General features: G+C 36.2%; 1 protein-coding gene across 4 annotated transcripts in view; it reads right to left on the bottom strand.

Moving 5' to 3' along the window:
- LOC145674987 (sodium-dependent dopamine transporter-like) overlaps nucleotides 1-21,188 on the bottom strand; it is a 175,406-nt gene that overhangs the window by 34,893 nt on the left and 119,325 nt on the right. For 3 of the 4 annotated variants that reach the window (XM_081745323.1, XM_081745325.1, XM_081745324.1), the window contains exon 8: nucleotides 9,834-10,062. The exons of the other annotated variant lie outside the window; for it this stretch is intronic. In XM_081745323.1, coding sequence (XP_081601449.1) covers nucleotides 9,834-10,062 — 229 coding nt within the window. The remainder of the gene's footprint in view (nucleotides 1-9,833; nucleotides 10,063-21,188) is intronic. 4 annotated transcript variants of the gene reach the window in all.

Below are 21,188 nucleotides of genomic sequence, written 5' to 3'. Positions count from 1 at the left end.
CAGATTGTATTAAAATCTGTAAAATAACCCCTAGCGTTAGACAAAAGTTACAAAATTGTCGGGATTGGAGAGAAGTGTCAGGATCATCAAGACATACCCTCTGCATGTGTCCCTACAACTAGCTAAATGTTAAACGGAATGTTTCAAGGCAAAATTTCATGTAGAAAGCAGGGCGACTGAACTAACAAAAGCCCTAAGAAAATTTGTTTTTAAGTAATGATTATGCCGGCTAAGCTACAGAAGACATCGATGATGAGAATGACAGAAATTTTGGAATGAAGAAAGTGGGAGGAAGTGAAACCCGGAGAAAACCTACACTCACGGTGTTTGTCCAGCAGAATGCCTATTAGGCAAGAGCTGGGTGGAACAGAGTGAACCATTAAATTCACAACACTTCAGCAATAAAATAATAATAATAATAATAATAATAATAATAATAATAATAATAATAATAATAATAATAATAATAATAATAATAATAATAATAATAATAATAATAATTATTATTATTATTATTATTATTATAATAATAATAATAATAATAATAATAATAATGTATTATAAGTTTTAGAGTTGCCTTCAAATTTGGCAAAACTTACTTAAAAGTATTGATTTCGGGGAAGGTGTTCCGTACCTCTAAGACACACCTCTACAACTACAAAATTTTAAACTAAAGCGTTCCACTAAAGTTTCATGTTGAAAGTATTCTACTGTATGTTTCAAGGAAAATAACTGTAATAAAAATAACTGAATATCACGCAACAGTAAAGTATATAATAAACTATTTTTTAGGATATGCAGAGGTAATTATAAAAGCTTTGCTACAAAATACCTACACAGACTATAATTAAATGAGCTCTGAAACACAAAGTAACAAAATGGCTAATAAGATTCAGTCTACAGAGCAATTGTTACTTACAGAATGAACATACACTATTTCGAGAGTCGAGACAAGACGAGAAATGTTTACGATACTTTTCGTCTCGTCTCGATTCTCATCTCCAAAGCGAGACGATGATTTGAGTTAACCTTGTCCCGTGTCGAATGTAAAATGTTAATTCTCATGTTATTTTGTTTGTTTCAGAAACGAGATGAGAAATTCCTCTTCTCATGGGCAACATTAAACAAAACCGAAATATTCTATTCAAATCTCACGTTTCTGCTTTAATGCTATAACCTGAGCGATAATTAGCTCCTAGCTTTTAATCTTCTACGAGATAATAATTATTATTATTAGTTTATTATTATTCCTGAAGATTTGATAGTTCAAATATTGAATATCCGAGTATTCAAATATCTGAATATAATAAAACATATATCATCGCTGATCCATCAAAAATCCTAAAGGAAAAAAAATCCCGACGTGGATTCGAACCAAGAACCTCCAGATTACTGGTGAAGCGCCTTGACCACTGAACCGGGATCACTTCGCGGTAAACGATCCGCCTTAAGTCATGTTACGTTAGGTTTGTTTGCCTCCACTTGCAAAGTTGTATGTTATATTTCTCGATTCAAAACATCTTTCGTATTTCTTTATGATGGTATAAGTGAATTATTTCTACTTGTTCTTAAACCTTTCGTTCACAAGTTTCTTTCTTCTGCACACGAAATTACAGATATGACAGATTTAATTTTCATATTTTCTATTTGTTTCAAAGCAGATGCCAATACCTGGTCAAAGACTTGTGTCCGCCACGATACAATTGTTGAAACAATTAATTTTCTGGAAACTCAATGTACATTCCTGTGCAAGTTACTTAAAGTTGCTAAGGAAACAACCTCCCCCGATCGAGGCGAAACTTGAGAGAGAGAGAAAAAAAACTTCAAGATAAATTGGTTAATGTGAACAGATCAAATTCAGGTTAGGACAAATCGAGTAAAGTACACAGTACATGTGTGAGAGCAATAAGTCTTTTTTTTTTTTTTTTTTTTGGCACATAAGTGCTTCGAACTTCCTATACCACTGTACAAATAACTGCCCATTCACTTTGTTGATGTTGGAATGCCATTTAGGCCTATAAATTCATTTTTACAAATAAAGAAAGACGATGTTTGGCACCAAAAAAATCTTGAAGAACACCTAGCCATAAATATTTTGAACAATTAAATCTGGAATGAATACGCTGTTTCTTAAGAGCATATTACTGTATGTATAATATAAAATTTCAAACTTTTCAGTGCATATTTCAGGATTTTAGTGCATAAAAGTCGGGGGTCTTCTCCTTAATTAATGAGTAGAGAACCCTTTTTCAATATATGTGAGCGAGCTGTGCCCCAGAATAAAACAAAATGATGACTACCTTTCTCTTTCTCCTGTTTGTATTACTATTATATAATGCTCTAATTAGGGGTGGCGATTAGTTTAGCAAGAAGGGGCAGTTGCGCCCCCACTTCTTTGAAGTGACCCCTTAGTGTATATAGTTTCATTTGGAAATGTAAATTTTTTGCATGTATTACTGGTTCATAGAGAAAAATGATGCCATATATTATTTGCCGTTGCGTAGTATTATTATTGCTATTATTATACCTGAAAATTTGATAGTTCAAGTATTGAAACATCCGAGTATTCAAATATCTGAATATAATAAAACGTATGTCATCGCTGATCAATCGCCATAAAAATTCCTAAAGTAAAAAAATTCCCGACATGGGTTCGAACCAAGAACCTCGAGGTTGCTGGTCAGGTGCCTTGACAACTGAACCACGATCACTTCAAGGTAAACGATTCGCCTTTAGTTAGGTTACGTTAGGTTTTTTTGTTTTCGCTTGCAAAGTTGTATGTTATATTTCTTCGATTCAAAACGTCTTTCGTATTTATTTTATGATGATATAAGTGAATAATCTCCGGCAAAGTTTATGTTAATAACTTGAGTTGTTCTTAAACCTTTCGTTCACAAGTTTGTTTCCTCTCCACACGAAACTACAGATATGACAGATTTGTTTCTAATACTCTTCATTTGTTTCAAAGCATTCGCCATTACCTGGTCAAAGACTTATGTCTGCCACGATACAAAAGTGTATATGAGTGAAATTAATATCTTTATAGACAGTACTATTTTCTAATGCTAGAAAAGAATATAAAGGGTGGGTAAAATGCTAGAAATGCTAGAAGACAAGTAAAATATAGTCCTCAAAACCGGATCGGCTTATAAAGATGATCAAGGTATGGAAAGCGAGATGTGTGACCAAAAGTTTGCACACCTGTATCCCGTGTCTAGCCGCATCGAAGCGTTCAAGACCATTTAAATGGATAGTTCCGTTGGAGGTGTGTGAGTGATGGCGTGTCGCATAGAGAATAGGAAAGAAAATTTCAGCGTCCATTGTTAAAACAAAAGTTGCTTCCGAAACGGCAGCCGAGGAAAAACGTAAGATTCTGTGCGGTAAGTATTTTTAGCTCAAATTGAACCATATTTTTATTGTTCATTAAGATAACCATTGCGCAACAATTGATGCAATTCAGTAATACATCGTCTTTCTCGTTAGCTGCTCACAGTTGAACGTTATGCGAAAACTTATGTCTTATAAACCGGATCTTGAATTGTTTTGTAAACAGGATCATGTACAAGAGCTTCCATACAGTGGATAAGCAGAAAGCATTTCTTTTCCTTGTTAAACAAAAATATTTTTATTTTAAAAAATAATGTATTTTTAAATTTTGATCAGTTGTATGGATTTGTAAATAAATACGTTAGGACTTACTGTTATTTTTAGTAGAAAAACATAATTCTCTTCCTCATAAAACGTGGATCAATCTTAATACACATAAAAAGTTTTTGCACTACATGCAGGATAACAAATGGATAACATATTTAATTTTATATCCCCCTACCCCCATTGATAGTTTTGGGTGTGGACTAGGAAGTCCGTGGAGGAAGACTATGTTGGTGCCCGAGGAGAAAAGACTTTCCTTTGTGGAAACTGCTTTGCTTCAGATAGAATCTTAAGAAGAAATGATCCACTGCGGCTCGTGTAACACATGGTTCCATGAAGAATCTGTTGGTGCCAGAGGGAAAAAAATGAATTCCTTTCTGGACAGCGCTTTGTTTCAGAAACACTTAAGGAGAAATGACTGTAGATACTAGGAAATAATGTAATTATGGATTGAGCTAATTATTACATTTTGCTTTCCATTTATTATTCATTTAGATTTTTTTAGTGTTTTTGTGCTATTGAAATTGGCTATGATCCACTTAACAGGGCATATTATTCATTTTAAAAAACAAGTTACTTAATATCTAGTTTTCGTACATGTCCCTTGTTTTGTTTATTATACATTTCTGATTAATTGGAAACAAACAAAACTTCTTTTTTCAATAAATAATGTACCTTTCTATCATACGAATGCAAAAACTTTTTTATTTGTATTGTTTCCTTTCGAGTTGCTGCTTTTTCTCTTGAAAGTGATCCGGTTTAGAGGTCTTGACTCTACATATTGAATCGATGTCCAATACTCATTAAATTACTGATGTTGAATGTTTAAGAGCGTTAAAATGCTTCGTAATTTCAAATATTTGCAGAAATATGCAAATACCATTAAAATATGTTCTAAACTTCTAAATACATACAGATGCTGATCAGAAAAATGGAAACACCTGAACGAAATTGCAACTTACCAGATTAATATGGTGTCGGGCCACCTTTTGCCTTCAGAACAGCCTTGATGCGACGTGGGATGGAGCCATAGAGGTCGTAAATTGTAGCAAGTGGAATTTTACACCATTCCTCGTGCAGGGCATCGACCAGTTCTGTGAGAGAGGATGGAGGTGGAAATCGTCACCGGAGTCGTGTTTCCAAGACGGACCACAGATATTCAATTATGTTGAGATCTGGGGATTGGGCAGGCCAGGGGAGGTGTTGAACTTCATCCCGATGTTCCTCAAACCACGCTGCAACAACGCCAGCTGTGTGAATGGGTGCATTATCATACTGGAAGATGGCGTCATTGTCCGGGAACAACATCCAGACCATTGGATGCAAGTGGTCTCCTAAAATTGCGACATAATCGTTGGCAGTGATTCGTCCGCTAAGTGTGACCACAGGACCCAATGAAAACCATGATATGGCGGCTCACAGCATCACCGAGCCGCCGCCATGTTTCACAGTTGGGCGGAGACACTGCAGATCATAAGCTTCTTTGGGCGTTCTCCACACATAAACACGGCCCGTGGTTGGGAATAGGGTGAAGGATGACTCATCCGACCATTTCACACGTTTCCAGTCCTCAACGGTCCAAGTTGCATGGTCGCGGCACCATTTGCGGCGTGCGAAAGTGTCCCTGATGAGCGGTTTGGCCCGTGCAACACGACCCCGTAAGCTCATGTAATGTAATTCGCGGCGGACTGTGATTGTCGAAACAGGGTGGAGGAGGTGCTGATTGAGTTCGTCCGTCACTTGCTCCGCAGTGACACGACGGTTCTGCGTAACAATGCGCTTTAATACCCGGCGTGACCTGTCACTCATGATTTTCTTCCGCCCACTGTTCCGCTTCCCCGATGTGGTTTTCCCGTGTGTTGTGTAGGCCATCATCACCTTCGACACTGTCTCACGCGACACACCTAACACAGTAGCCACTGCCGTCACACTCACTCCACATAACCGCGCACCAACAATTTGCCCTCTTTGAAACTCTGAGAGGTCTCCCATTTTACAGTACCTCCGTCTGCTGCAGCCACTGGACACTGCTGTTCCACTGCGCCTGACGTAGTATGGAGACCGACCTAACACACCACCACCAGCGGTTCGGCGCTGCGGGCGCCACGACACCACTGCCAACCTATAATTCTGACGTGTTGCCAACTACAGGTGTTTCCATTTTTCTGATCACCATCTGTATTTGCATATGTGCATATTCATTTTTAAAGAAGTAGTAGATCTTCAGTATTCATCACGTGAAGGTTTAATTGAAAGTAATTTAGTTTCATTTAGTGTTGAATTCCACAAAGAAAGTAGTATTTTGTATCCTGAGCATTATAGTAACCCGCTAACCTAAACAGCATTGTAGGTAGTCTAACAAACAAGGATAATATTCATAATTACTGCCATGGAAATAATCACATCGGGAACTGGCATATCATGGCAGATCATATCTTGTGATCAACTTGATGTACAGTTTCCATAAACAAACTCGATTTCAACTTTTGATCCTATATGCATGGGCTGCGATTAGGGGGGAAAGGGGGGCAGTTGCCCCCACTCTTTTGAAATTACCCATAAATGTATATAGTTTCATTTGAAAATATAAAGTTTTGTATGTATTATAGGTTCATAGAATAAAAATGGTGCCATTAAATATTTGTCATTCCATGAGTACGTATTGGTTGTCTTCCCGTGGAATTAAGAAAGCTACAAGAATTGCGTTTGAACTGCCACTAAAAAATTGTCCAAAAATTAACCTATTGGAGCACCACAATTCGAGCGTACTATAATTTCTTCTTGCAAGGGCTCGATGTGTTAGCCGCTCTGGAACTAACTGAGATAACATTTCGCAAGAAAAAAGTTCTTCACAAGTTATTCTTTAATTGCACAAAAATCAACAGTTCCTAAAAGGTATTTTGTTCTGTCTAATAATAAGGAATATTTTGATTTGATTTTTTTTAGTTTAACATCCTGTTCAGCAGCGAAGTTATATGAGAGGTGGACTTAATGATCAACGTGGAGTCCGAACCACGTGAGCTCTCCCGGGAATCGAGCCCGGTCTCCCACGTCAAAAGCGTGTACGCTATCCGCTTAGCCACGAAGGAGCTCAGTAAGGAATATTAATTTTGCAGGGTAATATAGGAATTTATGGGTGTACATATACAGTTTTGTATGTACCATTAAATTTATTAAATTTAGCATAATTCTAGGTTTTAGGATTATTTTGTATAACTGAAATGTGGAGTGATTAAGTATTGCTGAGTTTTGATATATTCCAAGAAAGTGAAAACTGTACTTAATGGCAGCGAACATGTTTTGGGAAGCTGCAAAAGTATTTCTTTATATGTCGTAGCATATGCTTCTAGTATTCACTGTCATCCTAAGAGTAATAACACATATAATAGCATGCGTGGAATTAAAAATATAAGTTGTTCATTAATTCCCAGTTACAATACAACTTTTGTAAAACAAGCCTCATTATTTATTACTATGATTATTTGATTAATATTATCCTTTCTGTTTATTTGTTTTGCAAATTTGTTATTAAATAGGCCCCTAATCTGATCTCACAATTTTCCAGACAGATATTCATGAGAAAGGAATCAAATCTCTTCTTGCACCTTCGTTGTTTAAGAGTACAAAGGGCTAGTATCTACTTGCGTTACTCTTGTCAATTTACTTAATAAAATATGAAATACGATATACGGTATTTTAACTGAAAAAGATAGTATCCTATTAGTTATACAACCTTTCGTCAAACAAAGTGTTACAAGCAACCAGGAAAACTAACATTGATATCAAATATTCAGATCATGTCTTGCCCCCCTCCCCACTTTTAACGTCCAACCGCCGCCACTGCCTATATGTACATCTTGGCCAGTAGTACTTGAAATTTAGGATCTTTCGGACGGATACACGCAAACTAAAATTCTTAGAAGAGCTTTATTAACAAGTAAACTTTTCACTGGTAGTATATTTATTGAGAAAGGTTCTGGAATATTAATAGAAAACAAACAAACGTGCGGAGTTGACTTAAATCTACTTATTTCGGTAGTCTTGTAACGAATAGTGTCACTTTTTCCATACATGTTAATAGCAAAAAGTACCCAAAGACGATATTAAGGAACAGACCTTCTCCTTTTTGAAGTTGTCAAATTTACGTGGGATTAAACTGCATTCTAAGTTATTTCAAATATTTTTAAACTATGCCTGTGGTGTTTTCACAAATTCCTCTTCGCATTTTCTCTGGGTACGATCTTGGTTGTTAGTAAAATAATTAATCTTATTTACCAAATTCTCCAGTCTTTATTTATGAGGGAACGCACCTATTTTTTGGTACTATACCATTTTGAAGGAAAAATATTTTCACCGTATATCATAAAGATTAAAAAAAAAACTTATATTTTAGCAAGAGTTTACGATGTTCGACTAACTTTAGGAAACTATAGGCCCTTAAGCTGCATAGTTTCAACACCAGTCACAAGTTTCGGAAATGTTCCCGAGTTCGAGCGTCATCTGCACCCCACTCCCTGAGTGGTGCATTGAGCCTTGCCAGTACGGACTATGTGGAGTTAAATCACACGAGAGTCGACTGTTTATCTAGTAAGATGTGAACTTTTCGTGGGTCGCGGAGATACGGGATCTCCACTGATTGCCAGTCCAGCTGTGGAATCAGTTTAGCAACTGCCCATATTATCCAGGATTGTGGAAGAACTCATAAAAATCGAATCAGACCTCTTGATGTTATCTGTGACGCGTTGTGCAAGGACCTTAGGAATAACATGTAGTTCGGGGTGGAGGGAGTCATTCCAACTTCCGACGGACTTAGAAGGCCTGCTATGGTCGCTCATACTCCGTCCCAAGCGACAGTAATTAAAGTGTAGGTCGTCTCTGGAGCTACTGGCCTCGAATGCTGCGTACCATCTAAAGTGTCTCAAATACTCTCGTAACCCATTGGTTCGGAAGTATGTAAGAGACCTTTCAGGACATTGGTCGGCTGGTGCCTCAAACGAGCTAGCCGTTCTCGTTCATAACACTACTCTTGAAGGTGCAACGATCTTGACGCGAATAAAAAAAAAAAAAATTCGCTGCTTCATTACTATGACACTGCTCACCAGTGGCGTAGCACACTTTCCACCTCCCTCCGCAAAGTATAGAGAAGGGGCCCTAGTTGTAAAGCCGACAGAAGTAAGGTTGAAGTTCTACTTCTTTAAACCTTTATTCATCGCAAGACTTCGGGGCCCCCTATACCTCGGGACCCCCCGCACTGCGGGGGTTGCGGGGGCAGCTGCTACGCCACTGCTGCTTACAAAGCAATCCATACAACGTTTCGGGGTGGGATAAAGGGAATTCTACTCTGATACACCGTCCATCATTGTACGAACTTTGGTTGGTGACCATCGATCTGTATAATGTCTCCTATATCAACATAAGCGCTTATTAAAGGAATGTAGAATGTCACATAGTGTATGAATAACCAGAAAAAAGAATGAACACTATGAAACAGTAAGCTGTATCTAAACTACCTATTAAAACACTGAACTATGTGAATGCTATTAGACACCGTGAGGAAACAAAGAAGATATCAAACAACACACAATTAGAAATACTTATTAAAATTAAAATAATCAAGCTCTCTCTATGAATATGTAAGATGCATTTCATGTTTGAACATATTCTCAAAGAGAAAAAGTAACAATTATACGCCGGTGAATGCGATAAGTTATAATTTTGCTGTGCTCCAATCACTACATGGATCATAATACCAATAAGACCCTGCTCCCTCCTAAGCAAAGTCACACAAGATATGATCCACTTTCTCTATCACACATACAAAACACGTCACTTGATTCAAGCCATACTCATGCTAATCAACTTATCTTGTAGTCACAATATTAGAAATATAACTAACTAAATCATTTGGATTCTTTCATACCAATAGTTCCAAATGATTTTAACATCCCTGCAGTTATTGAAGTATTTAATAACCTTAGTGAGCATATGACACGAGCTTCAAGCAGCACATTTATTAATTAATGGTGTTACTTGTATAATACTGCCAGACAAATATTAACGAGCATATACCTACTTCAAAAGAAGCAGTACAATGTAATATCCTTACACTTTAAGAAATAGCATTATTTTAATATAAATTAGGAATATGTTAGCCAGGACTTCCAAAAAACTACAATACTTACTCTGTGATGCAAACTGTTCCGGACTTCCGCGATATACTTTAACAAGGAAGTCAGCTATCATGCACTGGTATACGTAAACGGACAAAGAAAGTAACAATTTAAAACACTCGACCTGAGTTGCCGTTAACGTTGGATTACCTTGAAAATTAATGTATGAACCAAACAGCATAATTATACCTGTTGCCAGGCACATATTATCAAGTACAAGGAACATAGCATCAAACCATGCCTGAAATGCAATAAATGTTATTAGTAGAGACCGGATGTTAGGCAAAATGCCTATTCTTTAATATTAAAGATACGATCAAAAATAACATTTTAAAGTTTATATGGGGGGTTATAGTTTCGATTTAAGCCAATTTTATTTTGTCTATTTTGCCTATTTCGACCTTTACTGCCTAAATAATTGCTTTAGTGCCTAATGTTGCCTATTCTATGCATTTTCTTCAAATTAAGCCTTCATTGGGAAAAATGTAATTTATATAACATAAATAATACACACATATATGTGTATATTAGGTGTTTGTAAACACAAGCACGTGGTACGTTGCAATATATATACAGAGTGAACTTCAAAGATGTGCACATACTTCGGGAAGTGATTAGTGATATCAAAAGAAGACAAACAGTCCTCGTGTATTTTTCACAGAGTGCCAACTTGAAATCGAAAATCGAATCCTGACAATTGGTACGAAACCGAAAGATGTGCGCATACTTCGAAAGGTGATTCGTGACATGAAAAGAAGGCAAAAAGTCCTTTTGAATGTCACGAATCTCCCGAAGTATGTGCACACCTTTATGTCTCGTTCCAATTGTCAGGATTTGATTTTGGATTCCAAGTTCGCCCCCTTGTCACTCCTACACGACGTGGAATTCGACAACATGCAAAAGAACTTTTTTGTCTTCTTTTGATGTCATGAATCACCTCTTGACGTATGTGCATATCTTTCAGGTTCTCCCAGTATATATGGAATGCATAACAAGCTTTGTTTTTATATATACAATAAAAGAAGATATTAACAAAGAAGTGTTTCTATATTCTTTGAACATTATCTATGACTTGAATCTATTTTTAATTATATTGAGTATTTATCTTCATATTTCGAGTTACATTTTAGTGCCTTTTTTTTTTTAATTTTTAGTGCCTATTTGCCTGTCTATTTTCCAGGTTTTTAGTGCCTAAACATCGGGTCTCTAGTTATTAGTATTACTGTATTTATTTATATTGCTAGCTAACTTTGTGGATAGAAAAGCGTTAGCTTTTATTTTGCAATATTAGAATACAGTTTTTAAATACACTAAACCTATGTCGGATTTAACGATTTTGAGTCAATAGACTTCTGACTTAACGGACAGAATTTACTAACATAGCAAATTTGGTTGGGTGAAAGAAACTGTTGAGGCAAAAACTTTGACCATATTTTTAAAATGCAATTGTAATATAGTCGTGATTTCTACACAGGAAAATAGTACCACACTGTTGCTTGCTAGAGTTGCAACTTCTGTTTATTCGTGATAATTTGTGAAACAAAGCTTCGGAAAATTCCAATCCCCATGTTGAAGTCTGGGGAAAATGTCAGGGAAAATTATATTAAACGGTGAATAGACATGGATGATTGTGACCCAGGGTATCAGTTTCTTAGCTAGGAGGTAATAGTAGAAAATTAGGGACGGCCAATTCCGAAATTTTTACTTTCCGGAATCCGGAAAGTAAAACCGGAAAAATTCCAGAACTCGGAAAATTCAGATTTCGGAAACATTTCGGAATTCGAAAATATTCCGATGTCGGAAAAGTACGGAATTCGGAATAAGTCCGAAATTTTAAAAAATTCGGAATTTTGAAAAATTCCTGAATTTTTCGAATCCCGGAAACTAAAATTTCCAATTCCGGAAAATTTTGGCCATCCCTATAGAAAATGTTGTAAAGAATCAGAACAGGCCATATGGACATCATAATCACATACGTAAAGAGATCTTTCAGATCCGAAATTGTCTGCTTATTATAAGTATAGGCTATCAGGCAACTTAGGAATTTGATTATTCAGAATTAAATTGAATTGCTCTTTATTTCAGCGGGCGAGGTTCAGGCGGAGGCTGCTCTGCCACCTGATATCTGATAAGATTTTTCCCATCCTTCTAATGCCTTGTTCTATGGCGTTTTTGTTGCTAACATGCGCATTAAATATTTTATATACATTATCTTACACAATTTTTAATAACATAATTCGCGATTTAGCAGTCTTCAGATTTTACGGACGTACTTTTGCCCCAATTATTTTATTAAATGGAAGATTTACTGTATCAAATTGAATTAATACTTTTATTTTCTGTTTCTCTAATTCTGAAAAGTACTTGGGAAAAGATTCTTGATTAAGGCAAGGAAATGGAAGTGTTGTTGTAAGGGATACTTTTTCGCCAGATGTAAGCAATTGAATAAGACTTCGTGTACCCAAGGATGTTATTAAAAAGAGGATCTGCCCATATGTATCTTCATCCTATTAACGCAATGAAGTCAAAATAAGAACAGAGCATCGGCACGTCTGATTGGATACTCTCGTTTCCGCCGTCTAATTAGCTACTTTCCTTTCCGCCATGAATGTTGGCTCACAACATTGCGATCTTATTGGGTGGAGTGGGCAGAATGGGGGTGGCGAAACTGTGACGTATAGCTTCAAAATTTTGTTGTATGGGCATATCCTCTATTTTATAACATCCTTGGTGTTACCATTCCCTTTCTCTCCCTCAAATTCACTTTACAGAGGAGACAAAAGAAGAAGAAAGAAAAGAAATAAAGGACCTGGTAGAAGAAGAGCATATTTCACATTTACAACTTTTTAAAGGAAAAGGTAGGTAAAGTTTTCTGAGAATATAAAACTATAAGTAACTAACTGCGCTCCTTTACCTTTTTTTTTTTAGAAATTAAACATTAAATACCTTCAGAAATGTCTCTGCAAGTATTCACGTGATTTTTAAAAGGAAACAAAGCTACAATTTAAAAAATTCAACACAAACATTTTCTTTTCCATATCTGTTTCATTAGAATATTTCCTAGTTTAAACTATAGCACTGGCGGATCCAAGGGGGGGCGAAGAGGGCGACTGCCCCCCCCCCGAAGAGCTGGTTTTTCTTTCAGCATTTATCGTTGGAAAATACAAATATGGTCTTTTCCCGACAGATTCACTCTGTGTGACATGCCTAGCAGAGTCTAATCAAAATGTGTAGTACTTAATAGTACTTAATACAAACATATTTGAAGTGTAAATACTTCTGTCCCTAGTTCCTTGAGGCGGTCACTATAAGCCTCAAACGAGCGAGAATATGATTCATTCATTGGACGAACAGCTGTAGGAAGGACGGTAACGGCTCACTCTTTGAGCTAAAAAGCTATATTTTAAAATTGTGTCCTAGAAAAAGGATATGTAAATGGAATTCGGGTCCTGAAACTTCAAGTATCTTTACCTTGAATAAAGAGAAATATAGAATCTTCAGCGCTCCTTACCGGAAAGCTCTCTGAATCTAAGACTTTTCGGTTGGTTGATTGATTGATATGTATTTACGTTGTTTGTCAAATGCGATGCTTTACAGAACGAGAACTAGAGTTTAAAGTTGGATCTTAACCACTGTAGTACTTTCGATGCTTACTCACCGGGAATCAAACCACACAACCTCATGCATCAAACATCAAAGATACGTTCGCTAGCTACTGGATCAACAAAGAGGGCCGTGACTTTTGAGGTTCAACACGAAAACATTAGGAAAGAACCAGCGATTCATTGTGACTTTTAATGTCATTTCTTCTTTCCTTTGGAAATAACACAAACTGTTATATAAAAGACGAAGTCCTGAATGAATAACTGGTCGCACAGGCCAAACCACTCAAGCTAGAAACTTGAAATTCGGACAGTAGATAAGATTTGTGATGTAGGATATTACTAAAGAAGGATTTCTTGGAAATTCGGAGAAAGGAAGGGAGTGGCCATCTCTCCAAATCCCTTAAGGATGGAGACTTGAACTTTGATACTTGACTCGCTTTTCAACGTTTTTTGATACTTTACTAAATTGGAGAAAAAGAGTTGAAAAGAAAAGGTTACGGGGATTGCAATTATAATAATAATATATCAATATCTAAGAATCTTTAAAGGTTAGAAACATGAAATTTGGTGTATGGACTTCTCACTCAAAATAATTCAATACGTATTTCAGCGTCTTTAAAATTTTACCTAGAACAAAAGAAAAGGAAAAGAAAATAATAATAATAATAATAATAATAATAATAATAATTATTATTATTATTATTATTATTATTATTATTATTATTATTATTATTAAATGCCCATATCTCGGGATCCCTTACAGTTAGAGACATGAAAGTTGGTAGTTTAATTTTTCATTTAAAATAATTAAACATGTATTTGAGCGTTTTTGCCACTTAACGTAGAAGGGAAGAAAAAGAGGTGCGGGTGGTTCACTAAAATGCCTTTCGAGGTGTTTGGATTTCGTAACAGAGTTTTAGCTCAATCCAATTCTATATGATTGAAATGATAGCTCAATTCTATGTTCTATATGATAGCTCAATCCTATATTCTACATGATAGCTCAATCCTATATTCTATATGATAGCTCAATTCCATATTCTATATGATAGCTTAATTCTATATTCTAAATGAGACGAAAGGAAGAACGCGAAATATTGTGTCACAATAGCGCGTAGGGGCATTTGCTATACATATCGTGCGAGGCCGTATGTAGAGTAAATTGGCGGTCTGGGAGCGAAGCTCTACCTAGGCCGAAGGTTAGTATAATATAATTTTATTGTTGTTGTAAGTATGGCTATAATTATACTATGTTTCTAAGAACTGCATTTAAGAAATTACCTAATAGAGCCAATTTCCCAGTCCTAGTCTGGTCTAATGCTTTTTTCTTTACATACTCAATTATACCACTGCAATAGAGGTGTATTCGGACAAAATACCGTATACAGAGCATCATCCGAAAGAACATTTTCAACACTAAAAAGGTTAAAGACATGGCTACGATCCCGGATGGGTGCAGATCGACTTAGCAGCCTGGCACTACTACATACCTACCGAGACAAACGTAGATTACGATCATGTCATCGACAGATTTGCTAGGAACAAGAAAGGACGTAGATTTGAATTTGTGTTGTAACTTTCACAGAGATGGACTGCAAGGTGATTAAGTCCGTGGTGTGGTTTTGACCCGTCGTGGTTTTGGCCCGTAATTATTTTCAATTCGTGGGCAATCCCCAAAAATCATGGGTATGAGTCTAACGTTGAACTCCTTCTATGTACTGTATCTGAATCGCAAACAAAAGCAAGAAAGATGAACGAACTCGAAAAAGTTTTTGAAATTGTTCTTTTTAAATATTTAACTGAAACAAAAGGGCACAACAACAATCGTAAAAAATATTTACCGGTATATAGACTATATTATATTTTTAATAAACAATACATATGGTATTTGTTTGTTTAACGACCCACGGTTGTGCCAGGAGGGCTAAAGGAGACATGGACCTACTGATTATAGTGGAATCCGAACCACTTTTTTCGTTCAACTGTACCCCCACCGGGAATCAAACCCAGGATCACTCGCACCAAAGGCAAGCATGTTAGCCATTAGATCAAATCTTATTATATCTGAGATTAAAGAAAAACAACAAGTTTGTTGCTGTACTTTATTCTGCATTGGTGATTTCGTTTAAAGGTGAGAATTTTTCAAAATTAAATTTGAATTTTTTTCAAATATCCGATATTGTCAAATAATATCGCCAGTCGAAATGTTAAAGGAAATATAGTTTGTGTGCAGTAATGAACGGAAACTTCACTTGTTTCCTTCATTTTGTTTTTTTACTATTTATCATTATAATGGCTTATATTATGATTCTATATAATTGTAATTCATATTTTAATTCATGTAAAATTTATACACATTTCGTGCTAGATCATCAGACAAAATTTCTGTTGAGTTTGTGTAAGAGAAAGTTTAGTATTGATATATTTGCTATTACATTATTTGCAAGTGCGCAGGCTAGTTCTTTTAAGGCAAAAACCATAACATTCTTATTTACGGGGAAAGCCACGAAATTCATGTTTCGGCAATCACTATTATGGGTAATAATCACGGAACCACTAAGCATCCTTGGAGTTCAGTTTGATTTTTTTTTCAATTTTCAGTTTGCTTAATTATATCTGATATAAACAGAAATGAAAGCAATATGTAAAGATTGCTCCCCTATTTTTTGGCCCAGTTGGAACAATGTGTGCCATACACTTTTAAACATTACTTTATAATTAATTATTGTATTATTTTATTACACCAAGAAATTGACATAGAAATATCGTGTCTTTTGTTATTTGTTGACATTTTGTATTATTCTTTATTCATGTATATTTTTGTTATCTATTTTTGCGTAGACCGAGTCTGTCTTTTTTTTTTTATCTGTTTTCCTGCAATTGTTATTCAAAATATAAATAATTAGAGCAAATTTTATGTTCTTTCGTTAAAATGAATGCCATCGTCAATACAGTATTTTCTTTTGTGCAAGTACTGTGCAAGACAGCGCATTGATACCGAGCGGTGATTAGTGAATCATGACACCTCCATACCTCCGAAACGAAAGTGCGTATTTAATTTAAATCTACTGAAAGAATATACTTTCATTTAAAAAAACTTACAAATTCGGGTACGAAAATAGAATCTGGGAATCAAGTTTGCACCCCCCCCCCTCCAGTCCCGCATTCATAAGCGTCCGAGTCTTGCAAAAGAAAAATTCTGGTCACTATGAGGGTACGATCATCTTTCAGGAAGCGAACCGCCCCCCCCCCCAAACGGTCCTTCTGGATCCGCTAGTGAACTATAGTATACACATCTCATAGAGTGTTTTTTGAATAACAGTTCTCCTAGTAGTTCTTTCCGCTTACATATTCCAGAGAAGTCCTCTTCGAAGATGTATATGTAAGAAGGATAGTGCAAACAGAGGAGGTTCCAGAGCCTTGAAATCATATATCAAACCAAAACTAACTTGTGAATGCAAGGTAAGTGCCCATTAATTTGTTTTGTTAGTATATCTATTTAATGTATACTTCTCCAAAATATAATTGCGCGACTGAATTTTTCAAAGTTTCTTAAAACTGTCAGTTTGCTAACAACGTGTTCGAAGTAACAGGAGAGAAGATAATAGAAAAACTAACGAGACTTCCGAACACAGCTGACACTTTTTGCTTGAAATACTCAGCTCTTCTTTTGTTGTTTAATGAAAGGATATTTTTAGAACAAAATAGTACCTTGGTAAATGTAGAAAATTTTGTTAATGAAAACATGACGCTTTTCGACCAAAAAAGAAAAAGAATCCTGAAAGAAAGAAGGGTCGTTAAGGAGTTCATTATCTATCAATACAATAGCAGACAATTTCTACAATTATGAGGGCGCTGTGGCTCAGTGGTAGAGCGTTCACATCCGGTGCTTGGGGTCCCTGGTTCGATTCTGCTCGTGCCGTGTGGACTTTGTGGTGGACAAACACCGTGCTCGTGGGTTTTATCGTGGTTCTCCCGTTTCCTCCCACTTTCTTCATTCCACCATTTCATTCATTTCTCATAATCACCATCTCCTTTAGCCTAATCGGCATAGGGACATAAAACAAAGATTTCATTTCATTTTTCATTTACAATTTCTACAATTGTTTCAATAGCCATGCGTGTTAAGTAGTTTCCTTTTGTGGTTTGTGTGTTGCTGTTGTCAATATAATATTTTTGACCCTAATTCGAATCCCACTGAGTGATTTATAACTTTTCTGGGTGGTTGACAGTTTTCTAACTTTAGCAAAAATAAGAAATCGCACAGGCGTTAAGGATTTTCTATATTTCAAAATTTAATTTCTCCGTAGTGTAAGTCACTTCTTATATCAATCCATAAAAGTTTCTGAACTTGAAAAAATTGGAATTCTATTGAAAAAAGATAATGTCCTCATTTTTATTCGACTCTTCAAACATTAAGGGAAAATACTTTATTTTTTAAAATTTCTTCACTGATTACCATGAAGAAACACGATAATAGCTAGTTACAAGTAGTCTCTTTATATCGATTCAGTATCATCGGAATACGTTCTACGTCCGCCATCATCTTTATAGAAAAACTGAAAGGTATAGAAATGTGTATAACTTTCGGTTTCAATTCTGATTCTTTCGGAATTGAATTGAATTGAAAAGGTTGGGGTGGGTGCGCCGACGACGGAGGTCTTTTAACACCCATCACTAGATAGGAGGACACACAGTAAACGCGAAGAGACACAAACGCATACAGCTTAAAAAAAAAAACGTACTGTCCGTAGAAGAGGTCATAAGGAACACACTAAAACAGTCACACAGAGCACCAAGCTGAGTGCAGAAAAAGAAAAGTACAAGATAAAATAATAAATCATGCATGAAACGTTACAAGTGTGCATCCACATAACAGAACACTGCAGTCACAGAGGCACACAGAAAAGTCAAATGGCTGATAAAACTTGCTGATGTCGCAGAAATCGGAACATCTTCAAGACGATGACAGGATCATCTCTGAGCAGAGTTCGGAGGTCAGCGGGCAGGCCAAACTGAGCACGCACAGGCGCACGAGACACGCAGTCCAAAAGAAATGACGAATAGTCAAGCGTTGACCACAGAGGTGACAGTCAGGAGGAGTTCTCTGTAGAAGGTGTCCGTGTGTCAAATGACTATGACCAATCCGAAAACGAAGCCAAAGTCCTCTCTTCCAATCGTGAAGGGCGGGAGCTCGACGACCAGACTCCAAGACGGGGCTTCACAGTATGGGATTTGTTGTTGATCTGCTAATCCCATGATGACTGCCAGCGCTGATGCAGAAGACGAGAAAAGACGTGACGAACATTAGTGCTGGAAACAGGGAGGCGGCAACGACGACCATGAAGAGCAGGCTCCTTCGCAGCAGTGTCGGCCAGCTCATTTCCAGGAATGCCAACATGGCTTGACACCTAACAAAACTGAAGATCATAGCCCTCAGCAAGTAGGCTATGGCACTGAAGTAGTACTTGCTGGACAAGTGGATGCGGAGACGAGACATCGGGAAAGCTATGAAGGACACTGCTGGAATCAGAGCAGATCACAATAGCACGAAGCTGGCGGCGACGAACATGCTGAAGAGCTTCCAAAATGGCTCTGATTCTCTCGGATCAGAAACGGAAAAGATAATGTTTTCATATGGATTCAGAATTTGAACAATTACTTCCGTCTTCGACTTTATCCCTCTATTACAACCAGAAGTTATAGATTTACTACTTTCGGTTATTATTTCTAAAATCCATAATTTGGAAATCTACCTTAGTTTCACAACGGACTACATAGATCACTTCTTTATTAAAGGGAAAAAGAATTGTACTGAATAACAATAATTTAACTGATTGTCAGTTATTATCACTGATAGAACTTTGCAAGTATTAAACTCTATAACTAATTTCTAAGAAATCGACTAATTAGTAACATTAGCATACTATTGTTTCTATAATCGTTCTGTACTGTTTATTTGACCCAAGAGGGCATAACTTGAAAAGAAAGGAATTTTTCATCGTAGTAGTCATCTTCTTCTTTTTGAGTGAATTCTACACCAATTCAGGTGTGCACCCAGAAATTTTTGTTGACTTGTTATATTGGACCCCCACTATGTCTATGTAGTATTGAACTGGTAAGTGATTGTAAAATACTTCCACCTATATTTTGAGAAAATATGATACAACTGGATTGTTTTTACAACAGAAAGAATACAGATGCTGTGTAAAATCTAATGTTCATGCTCCATCAATCATTTTCCTATTAAACAAGTATAGTTTTATTAAGCTGACATCAATGTTTTGCTATATCGCTCCGAAACAAGGTCGCTTACTCTGAGGGAAGAACGTATAGACTGAAAGTATTTGAGAACAAGATACTGAGAAGAACGCTGGGACCCAAGAGGAACGGGAATGGGGAATTGCGGAAACTACATACCGTTTCATTACGAAGAACTGCATACCGTTTACCAAACATTGTTAGGATCACTAAATCTAGGAGGTTCAGGTGGGCAGGTCATGTAGCAAGAAGGGAAGAAAGTAGGAACGCTTTCAGAGTTTTAACTGGATGTTCAATTGGAAAACGACCATTAGGAAGACCTAGATGCAGATGAGAGGACAATATTAAGATGGATCTCGCAGAAATAGGAATACAAAAAAAGAAACTGTATCCAGTTACCTAAGGATAGAAATCAGTGGACAGCTTTTGTTAACGCGGCATTGAACCTCCATATTTCATAGGTCACAAAGTTGGTCGGTTAGCACCATTAGCATTTATTGCACCGTAAGAAAAAGTAACTATACACAATATAAACTCTCTAATGTGCAGATTGGCGAATTGTCGGTACACATAAGATAGTATAAATGTAGGACTTTCTTAAATAAAAGATTATTACACAATTTTAGAGCATCATTTTATTTTTTATGATCATCTTTTACATTGTAAGCGTACATAATTGGTAATAACTACAAAATTACAATATAGTACTACTGTGTGTTTGTAGAATATGTGTGCCAGTAATTTCCAATCTGAACTTATTTCTGAGAAGTTGGATATACATCAAATTTTTGTTTTTACTAATTCAGGAGAAACATTTCGTATGGCATGTGAAGTCTGCTGATTTCACTTTCAATGTTTTGTCATATACATAATAGTAGCAATTTAACATATTTTTACCTAATTATGTTTCTATTATTAGTAGTAGTATTAGTGTTATATTAGTTTACTTCTGGAAACCCGTAAAAATATATATAACAATTTCGTTTAGTCTATGTTTGCAATCCGGAAATTAATACATCACTATTTTCGATTATTTACGTTTTTAGCTCGTGTTGTTTAGAAAACAAAATGATGATCATCACAGCAACGAGAAGGATATGACGTCGTCACACTATTTTAGTCGATTAATGGTAACACTTACACATGTAAAACTGGGTTCTAGGATGATTCGGCGTAGGACGTTTCGTTGTACGTACATTACGGTGTTCGCGCGTTTCTGTTCAAGGGCGTTTTGGTGTACAAAATATTTGAGAGTATTAATCATATACTTGTAATGAACAGTCATGAAGTATTATAGCATAGCAACTATGCAATAGTGTAAACTGGTTAATATTGAGTCAATGACAACATGATAATACGATGCAAATACATCCGTGACGATAATTTCGATTCAGAGGTGTCCATAGGAGAATTTTATACAACAATAATACTCAAATTTAATTCAAATTTACTGCAAAGTATTCAGCGTCATTCATGAATACAAATAAACCTATTGTATAGG

The sequence above is a fragment of the Thermobia domestica genome, chromosome 18, assembly GCF_964235325.1.
Source record: "Thermobia domestica chromosome 18, izTheDome1.hap1.1, whole genome shotgun sequence".
Lineage (NCBI taxonomy): Eukaryota > Metazoa > Arthropoda > Insecta > Zygentoma > Lepismatidae > Thermobia > Thermobia domestica.
The sequence above is the reverse complement of the archived record's forward strand: the minus strand, read 5'-3'. Positions and strand labels throughout refer to the sequence as shown.